At 45.8% G+C, this 12483-nt stretch overlaps 1 protein-coding gene across 2 annotated transcripts in view; it reads right to left on the bottom strand.

The window, feature by feature from the left end:
• Window positions 1–1051: 1051 nt before the first annotated feature.
• Window positions 1052–12483, bottom strand: part of SEMA3G (semaphorin 3G) — a 79878-nt gene continuing 68446 nt past the window's right edge. For both annotated transcript variants that reach the window (XM_079968047.1, XM_079968048.1), the window contains 7 exons: window positions 11691–11835; window positions 10161–10392; window positions 9146–9237; window positions 8456–8497; window positions 6950–7175; window positions 5313–5452; window positions 1052–2977 (listed from right to left, as the gene is read on the bottom strand). In XM_079968047.1, the coding sequence (XP_079824173.1) occupies window positions 2522–2977; window positions 5313–5452; window positions 6950–7175; window positions 8456–8497; window positions 9146–9237; window positions 10161–10392; window positions 11691–11835 (1333 nt within the window). In that variant the 3' untranslated portion in view covers window positions 1052–2521. The remainder of the gene's footprint in view (window positions 2978–5312; window positions 5453–6949; window positions 7176–8455; window positions 8498–9145; window positions 9238–10160; window positions 10393–11690; window positions 11836–12483) is intronic.

Here is a 12483-nt window from a genome sequence, read left to right as displayed (position 1 = left end):
CCCATCTCTTGATCCCTAACTTGACCTATCTGAATTTAACTGCCTTCAATGTGCACAAGGGTACTGCAGCTCTGAGGACTTTTAAACTCCAGTCGCAAAGGAGAGGTAGAACCTGGGCTTGGTAGACAGAACTTCTTGTTTCTCCCTGCCTTGATGGGCATCTTTTGGCATGAAAGGTTGATGCAATTGTTCTACCTGCCAACTTCTGGTGGATCCCTTTCATGTAAATGACATCTTTTAAAATCAGCATGCACTATACCAAATATTCATTTGCTGTACCGGAGACTGATGGAAGTGGATTTCAAACTGAGACTGTGTATACACCAGGATGTTAATGTGCATAGTATATAAAACAATTGGTGTTTTGCCATTTTTATTGGTTTTTGAGAAGCGTGTGTTTATCCCAGTTTTGTATGCTGAAACATCATGACATCAGCAAGTCACAAGGAAAGTATGCCAGTCCCTGAGCTGATCTATCACGAGTCCAGGTGGGCAGAGATAACACAGTTAACTCTGAATTTTTGCCCGGAGACCACTGCACAAACCCTGACTTACACCTCTTCAGGGCAAGAGGTGGGTACTGCTTCCTAGGAAAGTTCATCCAGTCCAGTGTTACAACTGCACACTGTCTGGAGACAGCCAGAAGGGGGGCGGGGACAGATGACATTGGGTGGTATTCAACTAAGTTTTACTAAGTCTTTATCTGCCCATTTATTACCAAACTGACTGTGTCAATAGTGCTTTCTCCAGAAACTGGTCACTGAGAGGACATCTTATTTCAGGAGGCGTCTGTGCACTGCTAACCTTTCTAATCTCTTCACAAAACCATAGATAGTTGAGCTTTATTTTCTGGCCCCTCCGACACATGCATTGTTCGATGTGTTTGGAGAAAACAATCAACTTTTGACTGTACAATGAGTGACATTGTAGGAAGAAGTTTAAGCAATAAACTTCAGTCCTGGGCACAGCTTGCTATGAGACCCATTCATTGTGCAGCTGAACACTGAATCACTGAAAACAAAAGAGAAAAGACTTGCCCCCAAGCCTGAGCTTGCTGCATAAGGGTTTAATTTATTTGTTGAACAAACTGGTGGTTTTCATTCAGCTGTTGGCGCTTAATCAGTTTCATCTAGGGGATCAACAGAGCCTCAGAGATACAGGAATGAAAGACGGAGAGCACTTAAAGCCAAAGTTCTGACACAGGCTTGAAGAGATGTTGCGTGGCCCAGCGAATGCAGCTAAGAATGCTCAAAAGACACAGGTGGGAAAGATGTAAGTCTGCTCTGGGTGGTATGAGGCAGCCTGCAAAACTCACATATGTACAACTGAGGGCCAAGCTACGTGTTACATGGTTGCAGCCACGTATAAATATTAGCCTGGTGGCTTCTTCTCGGCTCCAACACACTCCTGGAAGGGGACACATAGTGGCAGGAAGGAGGCAGGTGGAAGGATGTGCCTAGCTCCTCTCCTGCCACTCACTTCCCGCCCTGAAAGGCCCAGCCTTGTAACTGAGTAGTAGCAGGCTAATGTTGTAGTGCAGCTGCAACATAACGTTTTCTTTGGCCTATAAATTCCCGTCGAGCCTCTTTTTGCACTATTAGTGTTAACATCAAGACTGTTGCTCAAGCAGAAGAGAGCCACTGGCAAGGAGAATTAGCATTCTGGTCAATGTAGGCTTTGCATTCACAAATGACCACATTAAGCCGCATCAGTTAAAATTCCCCAAAAGTTTTAGACTGCTTCCTGCCTCTGGACAGATGAAATCCCTAAGACTGACAAACAGAATTTGCCTCACTACCACCAAAGAACAATTACAATCCATAGCTCATTCCTTGTCCATTTTAGCTGGGGGTAGGTGGGATCCCACTGGAATCCGCATCCGCTCTCTTCAGAGAGGCGATTTTTGTCACATGTTGCGTGCAGCTAAATGTGCCTGTCACTTGTCACCTGCAGGAGAGACCTGCCTGCCTCCATCCTGCCCATTCCCAGCAGGAACTCACCACTATTCCCACCCAGACTTCTAAGCAGAGTGCTGTTGGCTTCTCTTCCGGTACTTCTGCTGATGGTTTTCCTTTGCCACGTGGTTAGATCCTCAGCCCTTATGTCTCTGCATTTTGTGGCTCAGTCATATTGAACATTGGGGGCAGCAACTGAATATACACAACAACTGCATGGAGAGAATAGTGTCTTCAAGCCGACCCACACCTTCCCAGACCTGATACCAACCAACCAACCCCCCAAGGTGCAACTGAAATACATCAAGACAGGGTAGGAAGGAAATGGGTCTGGTGTTTTGAGTCCTTGTCTCCAATGCAAGTGATAGAGGGAAGTGATGTGCTTCCAGCAAGGAATGTCTCCAGGCTCAGCTGATCAGCAAGGCGGCCCCTTCCAAAAGGACAAGTTCCTATCATAAGGACAGTTCCTAGAGGGGCTGATTTTCATTCTCGAGGAGGAAGGTTGGTCCATGCCGACATTCCTCCTCTCATGTTCTCCTCCTGCCATGTTTCGGCTCCCTTTCCACTTATGTGGCAGCCGCTTGCCTAGGGACCCGGTTCCTCTCTCCGTGCTGCTTGCCCCTCCCCTTTTTGCCACTATCCAGCATGTTCTTGCTCTTGGGGGGCCTGCCTTTGTGCCGCAGCTGGCGGTCTCCGCACCACACGCGCTCACAGTATTCCTCTACCCGGTGCAAGTTGGAATAGCCGATGAGGTGCATGATGTCTTTGAACCACATCCTTTGCCCATGCAGCATGCGGGGATCAGGCACCCGGCACAGCGGGCGAGGCGGCTCCTCCTCCTGCTCCCGCTGAAAGACCTGCTCCAGCTGCTCACTCTCAATCACCTCCAACATGATTTTGGTGACAGTCTGAGTGAAGCCATGCTCCTGAGCCTTGCAGTAATATGTTCCCGCATCCTGGCGGAAAAGCTTCCGGAAGAGCAGTCCTTGCTCTGTCCTCATGATCCTATCATCTGTTTTCACCTGGAGAAAAAGGGTTAAGGGAAAAGAAATGGAGCAGGAGGTTAGATTCTGGGTGGTGGTGCCCTGTAGCTTACTAAAGCAGGGGTGCCATCATGGAATGACTTCAGGGTTTCCTCAGTAGAAATGGGCAGGAGGGCACATTTTGAAGTAATACACAACACTATGGAAAGGAGTCTAAAATTACAGATCTGCACCTCTGTATTCAAGGCATTTCAGGGAATCAAGAGAAAGGGTTGTCAGTATTTTTCTGAAGTTCATAGTGGCACTTCTGTCATCAAGTAGATCCCTGCAGTAATGGGTGCAAAATTACATCTCCCCAAAAATTCCATGATTGCTGAAGAATGAGACAAGGGTTGGTGGCAGTTGGGGGAGTTGCTGTGAAACCCAGAGGAGGAGAGTCAGTACAATTCCGATGTTTTCTTCCATTGCTCTTTGAGCTAAAGTTCATTTACTTCTGTATTATTATCTCCTGAAACAGCCTATCAAGCTGCAAGCCTCCTTTCATATGGAGCAGGCAGGATTGTCCCAGCCTGGAGTCCTGCCTCCTGCTAAGGAATACAAGTCCCAGCTGTTCTCCTGCCATTGTCTCAAGCTTCCACAGCATTGCACTTGTCAGATTCCCTCAACACAGGCTGAGATTGGATGTACAACCATTTTCTGTAAAGAAACCAACTCTTCTCATCTTATCACTTTCCCCATCCATACAGCCTCCCTGTCTCTGCCTATCCCTTCTTGGCAATTAAGCTGTAACTGTCTCTGGGGGTCTCATTCCTATGCGATAAGCAACCAACACCCTTTTCAGGGAAGCAGCACTTGCCAGAGCTAATTCCTTCACCCAGGAGGACCACCTAAACTACTAGATGGATAAGCTTCATTTCCTTTTTCTTTTTTTTTTAAAGTGCATGAAGAAATGACATAACAGGCTCAGTCTTGATGAAGCCTTTGTTCTCCTCTGAACATCCTTCACCTGTAAAACCATTCCGGGCAGGTCCTATGACACAAGCCTTGCCTCCAAATGCTTCTGCATTCAAAGTCTACACTGAAAAAATAGGGTGGAGGCGCATAAGAATCCATTTAATGTTTTCCTCCTCCCCCCCACCTTACGATGGAATGATTTGTATTTATTTGTCTTACATACAGAACAAGGAACCAAGCAGGAACGACGCATTCCAATGCTCTGTGTGGTCCTTTAACAAAGCTATGGGGTTTCGAGGGAGGTAGGAGAGAGTCTTGACACCACTTTGCTCTCTTTATGACACCAGAGCTGTCCTTATTAGCAATTGCCAGTCTTGGACTGGAACTTACCAGCTGTGTTTACTGGCCAGGCCAGCCTTCAACTGCCCCTTTTGCTCCAGAGAGTTCCCCTTCAGAAACCTCACACTATTATCACATCTTTCTCAGCCCTGGGAATTAGACTAGCCTGCTAACTCTGGGAAGAGAGAGGCGAGACCTCACACAGTAGGAGCGTGGGCTTCTCCATTTTCAGTTTAATTCAAGAATTCCTAGCGGAGATCCATGCAGCAAGCAAGGCTAAGAAACCAAATGAGGAAAGGTTAAAGAAGTGAGGCGAGGGTCTAGAGGGGGGGAAAGCACGTGAGATGACAGGGGCCAGATGGAAGTACAAAAAGAAAAGGTCCTAAAGAATCTGTTGACATCTGAGCAGGAGGTGTCTGTATTAACTGGATGTTAATACAGGATGTGACACAAGCCAGCTCCTCCTTGGTGGCACTTCAGATGAATATCCGTGGTCATCTGTACTCTGTGAAACTAACCAGGTGTACTTCCCTTCCGCTCCTCCCAGCCTGTGTGTGTGTAACTGAGATCAAATCTGAATAGAGAATGCAGGGAGGGAGCATATCTTTGAATGCTTTCTCCCATTAAAACAAAAAACAAAAACCACCCACAGGCTGCAAACACCACAGGCAGAAGTTTTGTATATCCCTCTACCTGAAGGACTAGTTTGCACATAGAAGGAACCGTTTGTGGGGGAAGCATTTAAGTGGGGGGTGGGGAGATACATGCCCTACTTGCAGCCTGAAGTGGTACCTATGCAAAATTCTTCCACCTCAGTCTCCCAGCTCATTCTGTGTAATGGGTAGAATGGGCTTAGGTATTTACTTGTTTAAATTGTTTATATTTATTAGCACATTTTCATGGCAGAAAAAAAGTTTTAACCGTTGAATTTACAGTGGTAGTGAACACCCCCCCCCCCAAAAAGCAGGAAGAACAAGGTTAGAATTTGAATGCATTTAGCGAGATATTTTTTTTATTAAAAAAAATCCTATTGAAAAGGAAGCAAAAGCATTGAGAAAGTGAAGAACGGGACTGGCCTCACCTCATCTCTTAACTCTTCTGGAGACCGGTGTACAAACCATTGCACTGCAGCCTGGGGCGACTTTGGGATGCACTCCAAGAAGGTGCTGTTGTGTTCCGTCCCATAGACCACCTTCTCCTCCGTGCTGTCGAAATCATCCACTATGGAAACAGGAGGGTGCCCATATCAGAGACTGCTAGCTGAGCAGAAAGAGCCCATCTCCTTGCAGAGGGCCATGGCTTGCGTAACAGGGCAGAATACTGCAGCTGAACATGGGGAGGGGTTGGGAGCTGGGTTTAAAGCCTTGCTGAGCCAGGGACTTGTGTGGCTCTTTGGCACAGAAAGGTTTGTCACATGCAAGCAAAAGCTTGACCTGTACACCTGGGGACACTAAAAGAATTATTTTTTTCTATGTGCATGAAGGCTCCTCTGAGGCACATCCGTGATAACATAATGAAAGCCTCAGCTAATGCTAGCTGCCCAAACTGTTGCCATTTTCACCACCACCCCGTGTTTTCAAGGGCTGTGGGTATGGCTTATGACAATGCCCTCGTTAAGAATTCTTGAAACTGGCAAGCCTGGTGTTTTAAAACTTCCCCGTAAAGTGTCTGGAATAGCAGACATCATATCAGGATGCCCTGCCAGCCATGTCCCACACCAGCACCATTTTTTCCTGTCTGGCAGTAAAATATTAGCCCTCTCCACCAGATTTCTCACCTATTAGAAGTGACTGCCTTCAGCATTCCCTACCTACAGGGACTCTTCCTCATTGGCCCCTCTAGCTTTTAGTTGCAAATAAGAATCACCCAAATTAAACAACATAGAACACAACCTGGCATAGTTTCTTCTTATTTTTTTGCTACAGTTGCAGTTTTAAAAATAAAACATGGCATCTTGCCCATAGTCATTCATCATGTTGTGATCATCTATGTTAGCTTCAACAATCTGATTTAGAGTTTTAATTTTCTGTCCTGGCACATATTTAATGTTTATCCTACTCAGCCCCACAGCCTCACCTTTTTACACTTCTCTTAACTGAATTCCTGGGCTGGACTGCTTTCTTGTAACACTCAAACAATGCTTGCCTCCGCCCCCACCAGCTTGCTTAGAATACCTGCCTACATTATTAGATTCTAGGTCATGGGAGATTGGGGGGGTGGTGAAGGTACCTGAAGTAGGGGACTGGGAGATTGGCTGAAAGAAAGGCAGTGTTCTGTAGTGGTTAGAGTTTTGGATTAAGACCTGGGAGACCCCAGGGCTTAAATCCCACTCAGCCATGAAATTCACTAGGTGACCTTGGGCCAATCACTTGCTCTCAGCCTAACATGGTGTTTGCAGGGATTAAATGAGGAGAGGGAGAACCATGTATGCCACCTTGAGCTCCCTGGAGAAAAAGGTGGGATAGAAATGCAAAATAAATGAAACGAAAGTATACCTCCTCCCAAATAAATAGACGGTAATTTTGTGAGATTCTCATGGCCTCTGATCTAATGAGCACGTTGTGGCAAAAAAAGAGAGCAACACAACAGCAAACATATTGCCACTGGGCTACCCTACTCAGCTTGCACTGCAACAGAGTGTATTGCGTACACAGCTGCCCCATTCTCTTCATAGCCCACAGCTACTGGTCTGGGTATGTACCTCGCATGTTTCCTCACCTGTCAAGTTTTGATCCAGGCACTGGTGCATGGGGTTCCCATTCCGGATGTCCTGCCGACGAAAACGACGCTTGCCTGATGCCTGGTATCTGGTGCAGGTGAGGCCATCCCAGGCACAATAAGGGTCCCGTGCTAGGCAGCACTCCGCACAGGCTGTCCCGTATGTCTCACACTGATGCAGTTTCACTTGCGCAACTCCCACCCGGGAGCCTACATACAACATTTGCTGTCAAAACAAAGGAGGCTAGGTGAGTTGGAGCCGTACTAAACTGCGGAGTCCTTACTCTCCAACCAACATTTCCAACAGCATTCCTATGAGAGCTAAGGGAGCAAACCCTTGCAGTGTAGCTTTGATGCACTCCTTTCTCTCCAGAAGAAGCTCATCTCCTGCACCCAGTAGAACAGCCTTTGCCAACCTGGTACCCTCCAGATATTTTGGACTGCAGGTTGGCAAACAGAAACTTGGGCTGCAATTGGAGCCAATTGCCTGAAGACAATATTGCCTGAAGACAATTCTCCATAAAAGCTACTCTTTTCAAATTCACTACTGGGACACTAGAGAATAATTAGGTTAAGATTTGCCTGAACTAAATCTAAAGCAACCAGGGGATTGCAAAACAGGCTGACAGTTCTAGATACAATATTCAGGTGAGAGAGCAAGACAAGGAATGTTGCAGGTCACGACAGAAGTACGCTGTCAGGTATACAGGGAGTGAAAGGCAGCCTTTCAAGTTACAAGGAGTAAAGAGGGACGCGTGCGTTGCATGCTTGGACTCTAATGCAGCGTGATTTATGGGAAATGGTGAAGGGTAGGAAAGCTCTCACCAGTTCTGCTAGCTTTCCTGGGAACTAAATAATAGATGAAGATTAAAGTCCAGGGGGTGGGTCTATTTACAGATCTAAACAAACATTACTGAAGTAGAGGAATTTTATCTTTTTGGACAAAAAAAAAGTTCTGGTGGTGAAGAAGGTCAAAGACCAAGCAAAATGTACATGACTGAGGTTCTGCATGGTAGGATTGTACTAAAATAAGGACCTTGCAGTTTATGAATGATCCAAGTGTTTAACAGAGCGGAATTATTTCACATTGACCCTTGGGTTGCTGTCCTGGTATAGCAGTCTAAAACTGAGGTCCATCTTTGTAGTGAAACATGCTTATTTCTGTTCAGCCTTGTTAATGAGAACCCTATGAGCATCTCCAGAAGTGTCCCACCCACCTCACCTGCCAATACATGATGCCTCCTACACACATAATGTATGGCTGTGAATGAACCTTGCACCTAGGTGTGAATTGAGGGTCAAAACCGACATCAGATGGGGAATCTGTGATCTGCTGTGGGGGTCTTTGGTCTTTAATAGATAGGGTTTTATTTTGGTAACAGTGCTGGATTGCCACCACCAGAGCCTGCAGTAGCCAATGGCTTGGCCAGCATTTCTAAGGCATTCCTGCACAGTGGCTTCTCCACCACCACACCTGTACTTTAAAAAAAGTAATTCATTACTCACTCGCTTGACAGATATTTCCATCTCAGTAATAGGGACCGGTGCCTGAAGGGAGAAAAAGAAATGGCCTCTAGGGTAAAACATGCCGCAGAACTGATCCCTGCCCCAATTCCCCACAACTTCACATTTCTGTCCTGCATTTCCTACAGACATATAGGGTCATTCAGCTCCCCCCTATTCTCACACAAAAACAAAGGCACAGGAACACACACAAACAGAGAGACAAAGAAATTGTTCAGGATTAGAGCTTTAGTAATGTTGACATGCCGTGTCCTATGACATATGGCATAAGATAAAAAGGACAGTCTGTGTGGAAACTGGACTATAACAAATATACTTCTTCTGTGACATGAGCACAAAATTAGACAGGTAATATCTGCTAGTACACAAATATGCATCCATGAATGTGCAAGAGAGGTATATCCAGTGCTATTTTTCTAGCAAAAGAGGTGCCAGAACTCACCATGAACACCTCCCTTGTTCTCTTAGAATGGCAATGGCGCCCACCCGAGAGGTGCTGAAACTGAGTTTCCGTGAGTTCCCACTAAAAAAAACCCTGGATACATCCAATCTACACGTGAACAAAGAAGAATACTTAGCTAATTACATGTCTGTGTAATACAGTCATGACTGGCATATCTGTTCTGGGATCAGGTTGTACACGTTGCCTTCTTCTTCTTTTTTTTACCTCACCTTAAATACTTGAAGCTCCTCCAAAATGACTTCTTCGGCTGCTGCAAAGTTCCCTCTCTGAAGGGCTATAACCTTCAGTACAGAGCCAGCATCTAGGAAGCAGCAAAGGGAGAACTGTGAAACAAAGGCAACTACCTCTGTGGCCACCAGGCATTCTGTCAGAGCCAAAAGCCTGCTCCTCTTTGACCACTGATCTCTACCATGGACAGAAACTTACAAAGAAATACAGCTTGTCCTTGGGGACCATGTTATCCCCACAGAAAGCACTTATAAAAGACACAAAGAAAGCTGCTATTGGAAGTCGAGAGAGAGATGGGATTTGACTCCAATTTACACCACTGCCTACATGTGTGATCATGGATGTCTTCTTCACTTCTCCTGTCCTTGAATCCTTTTTGTTTATGAGCTATTTTGTGGGAAGCCTATGCTAGTTTAAGGGAAATTGTTTCTCAGCTGAGAGAGGGGTAGCTTCATTGGCTCACTGGGACAAGTTGAAAGAGGAGAGCCCCTTCAAAAGTATTTTGCCCTCTTCTTCCCCCACCTTGGTATTTCAAGGAACTTTTCAACTCCTTGCATCTAGTCAAGTAGGTACTTTATCTCGCCTAAGAATGGAGTGTATCACAACATGGATACAGAAAGAATGCTCATTGATACAGTGGCCTAGGACAGAACAATAATGGATGAATGCTAAACGCAAGTTCCAAAACAGCAATCACCTACAAAGAGTAAATGTGGGTGGGAACTGAGGAAAGAGAGAAGCTGGCAAGCTTCAAGAGTCATTCTGTAAGACAGCAGGAAACTTTGCTGAGGCCCCTGGGGTTTCAGTTCATATACAAAAAGGTTTAATTTGATCCAGGGATCACAAATACTTACCTGGCCCCAAACCTGGTTTTCCATACCCAAGCTCAGCCTCAGAGCATGCAAAATTCCAAGAGATTGCCTCTAATATTCATTTCCACATTGAGAGATGCCCACCCCCAACATCACCAAGCCCTAACGCTCCACGCAATTGCACCTGTGCCAATGAACATGACATCATACTGCCCATCCTCAGCTTCCACACGGTCCACCACTATCTGCCGCAGGTGGAGCTGCAGGTTGGTCTTCACCAGCACAGGCCGGCGATGCAGAGGGTACACGGATCTGCTCATCAGTGGGTGGGCACGGGCAAAGTGCAGGACCTCGTCAGGGTAGTCCTTGGTGGAGGAATACTGCCGGCTTGGCTGATTGGTGGTTTTGCTGGGGCACTGGAACGGAGGGGAAAGAACAGCATTTCAGCCAAATGGGGCTCTGTTCCTGTTGCTTATCCACCTCAGAGCAGGATCACAATGAAAAGTCTCCTATGATTCTTGACTTATAGGAATGATTCTGACTAGGGCGGGGGTGGGGAACCTCAGGACATACCCCTCTATCTGGCCCTTGGCCCAGGCCACACTTCCTCTCCAGCCACACCTTTCACTTGCCTTGAGTGTTTTTGCCTGGCTGGACTGTGTCTTTGAACTCGGAAAACGACTCTAGCTTGCCTGGATGGAAGTTGGGGTGGGGGGTTGTAGGAACTAGCTTACTGAATAAAGGTCACTCACTGCTCTGTCCACGTTTGACTCTTGTCCCACTCACCCTGGCATGTGGCCCTCAGAAAGTTGCCAAGAAGGAAACACGGCCCTCAGGCTGATAAAGGTTCTCTACAGAGTTTTTGACTGCTTTAGTGAATACCATCCCTAAAAGTTCATTTAGTTCAGCATCCAGTACCAGACAGAAGCCCCTGGGAAATTCATTTATAAATCAACACAGGTCTCAGTTGACCTTGTTAGGAAGAGTCCACTGTTTGCTTCTGTCTTAAGTACTAGAAATATATCTAACACAAGACCCAATGGTTCCAACTGGATAAAGCGGATGAAATGCTACACTGACTGGCAGAAGATCTCCAGGGTTTCAGAGAGAGGAATTTCCCAGCACTACTGCAGATGCCAGGGACTGAACCTGGGACCTTCTGCACACAAAGCATGTGCTCTAACCACTGGGATACTGGCCCTTGGCTGCTCTCGGAACTTGCTCTACCTGAACTATGTGCTTATTTTCTGCGATGTCTCTCTGTTGCAGAGGACACTTCAGTCACTTGCGACAAAGTATTTGTGCTACCCCTCAGAAATGTCTGCTTCCCAATCAGAACGTCACCCACTTGCAACTTTTCAACTTGGATTAATGCCTTTGCATGAGCCTTAACACTGTTCCACAAAAGGAAGTTGATAGTTTTTATTTTTTTAAAAAACCAACTAAATGGCATATTCCACGCATGTCAACAGGGGACTTTTCCTGAAAGGCCACTTGTTTGCTTTGCATGGAGTTGCCAGTTCACCCTAACATCTCCTACCCCATAAAATACTGCTAGACACAAACTTCAGAAATACAGCCAGGGTCTTAAAGGCACTGCCAGATAACATCCGAAATCAGCATTAGTTATTAAGTAAAAAAACTGTGATTAGGACGTTCTTTTTCTAAACAAGTTTTTAAGATTGTTTTCATAGTTCAGGTATGAATTACTTACAACTCCTGGCCTCGGGTAAGGCACCTTGCCCTCATAAGCTGCCCACTGATGGTCTGGGCCATCTTTATGAGCAAATGGTCCATTAAAAACCTCCCAGATGTCTGCCATACGATATACGCAGATGGCAAAGCCTTGGAAGACATTGCTGCAATGAGAGAGGTTTAGCCATAGTAAGAACCTATTTGGGGAAAGAACATTTTTTCCAAACACTGTCTTAATATTTAGTATTGTGTGTATTCAATGCTTAGGTGTATTAGGGAGTGAGGTAAAATACAGCCTTACATTTCCATTTGTAAATGCTTCAAAATCATCCAAGAGGATGGTATATAATCAGATATTAGGAATTCCATATCAGAGCACATGGCCTCCATTCTTCAATTAACAGTATAAGTACTGAAAAACTGGCAAGCTATAACTAGTCCTTCACTAGAGAAACACAAGACGATTTGTGCTACTGATGATATAGGGGAAGTTATACGCAATCCAGGTTTCCACACTTGGTGCACCTGCTTCATTTCTGATCAGTGCATGCCCCGTAACTTCCTGGTAAAATCCTGTAACTTTTCATACCACAAAAGTTCTGGCATGTTCTTTTTTTGTCCCCCAATAGTACCAGAGTGCCCCTCCAGATGGCAATAATGCAAAGAACACTGGCAAAGCATCAGAGAACAACTAACAAAGAGGAATGATATGTACACAGTCCGTCATAAATCCACTACTAATGCACTATTATTGCATCAACAACATGTTGGGAGAATAGGCTCACAGAAATAACACCAACCTGGAGAGGCCC

The sequence above is a fragment of the Podarcis cretensis genome (assembly GCF_951804945.1).
Source record: "Podarcis cretensis genome assembly, chromosome: 2".
In the NCBI taxonomy this organism is placed as follows: Eukaryota; Metazoa; Chordata; class Lepidosauria; order Squamata; family Lacertidae; genus Podarcis; species Podarcis cretensis.
Note: the sequence above shows the minus strand (reverse complement) of the source record. Positions and strands in the feature narration are given on the sequence as shown.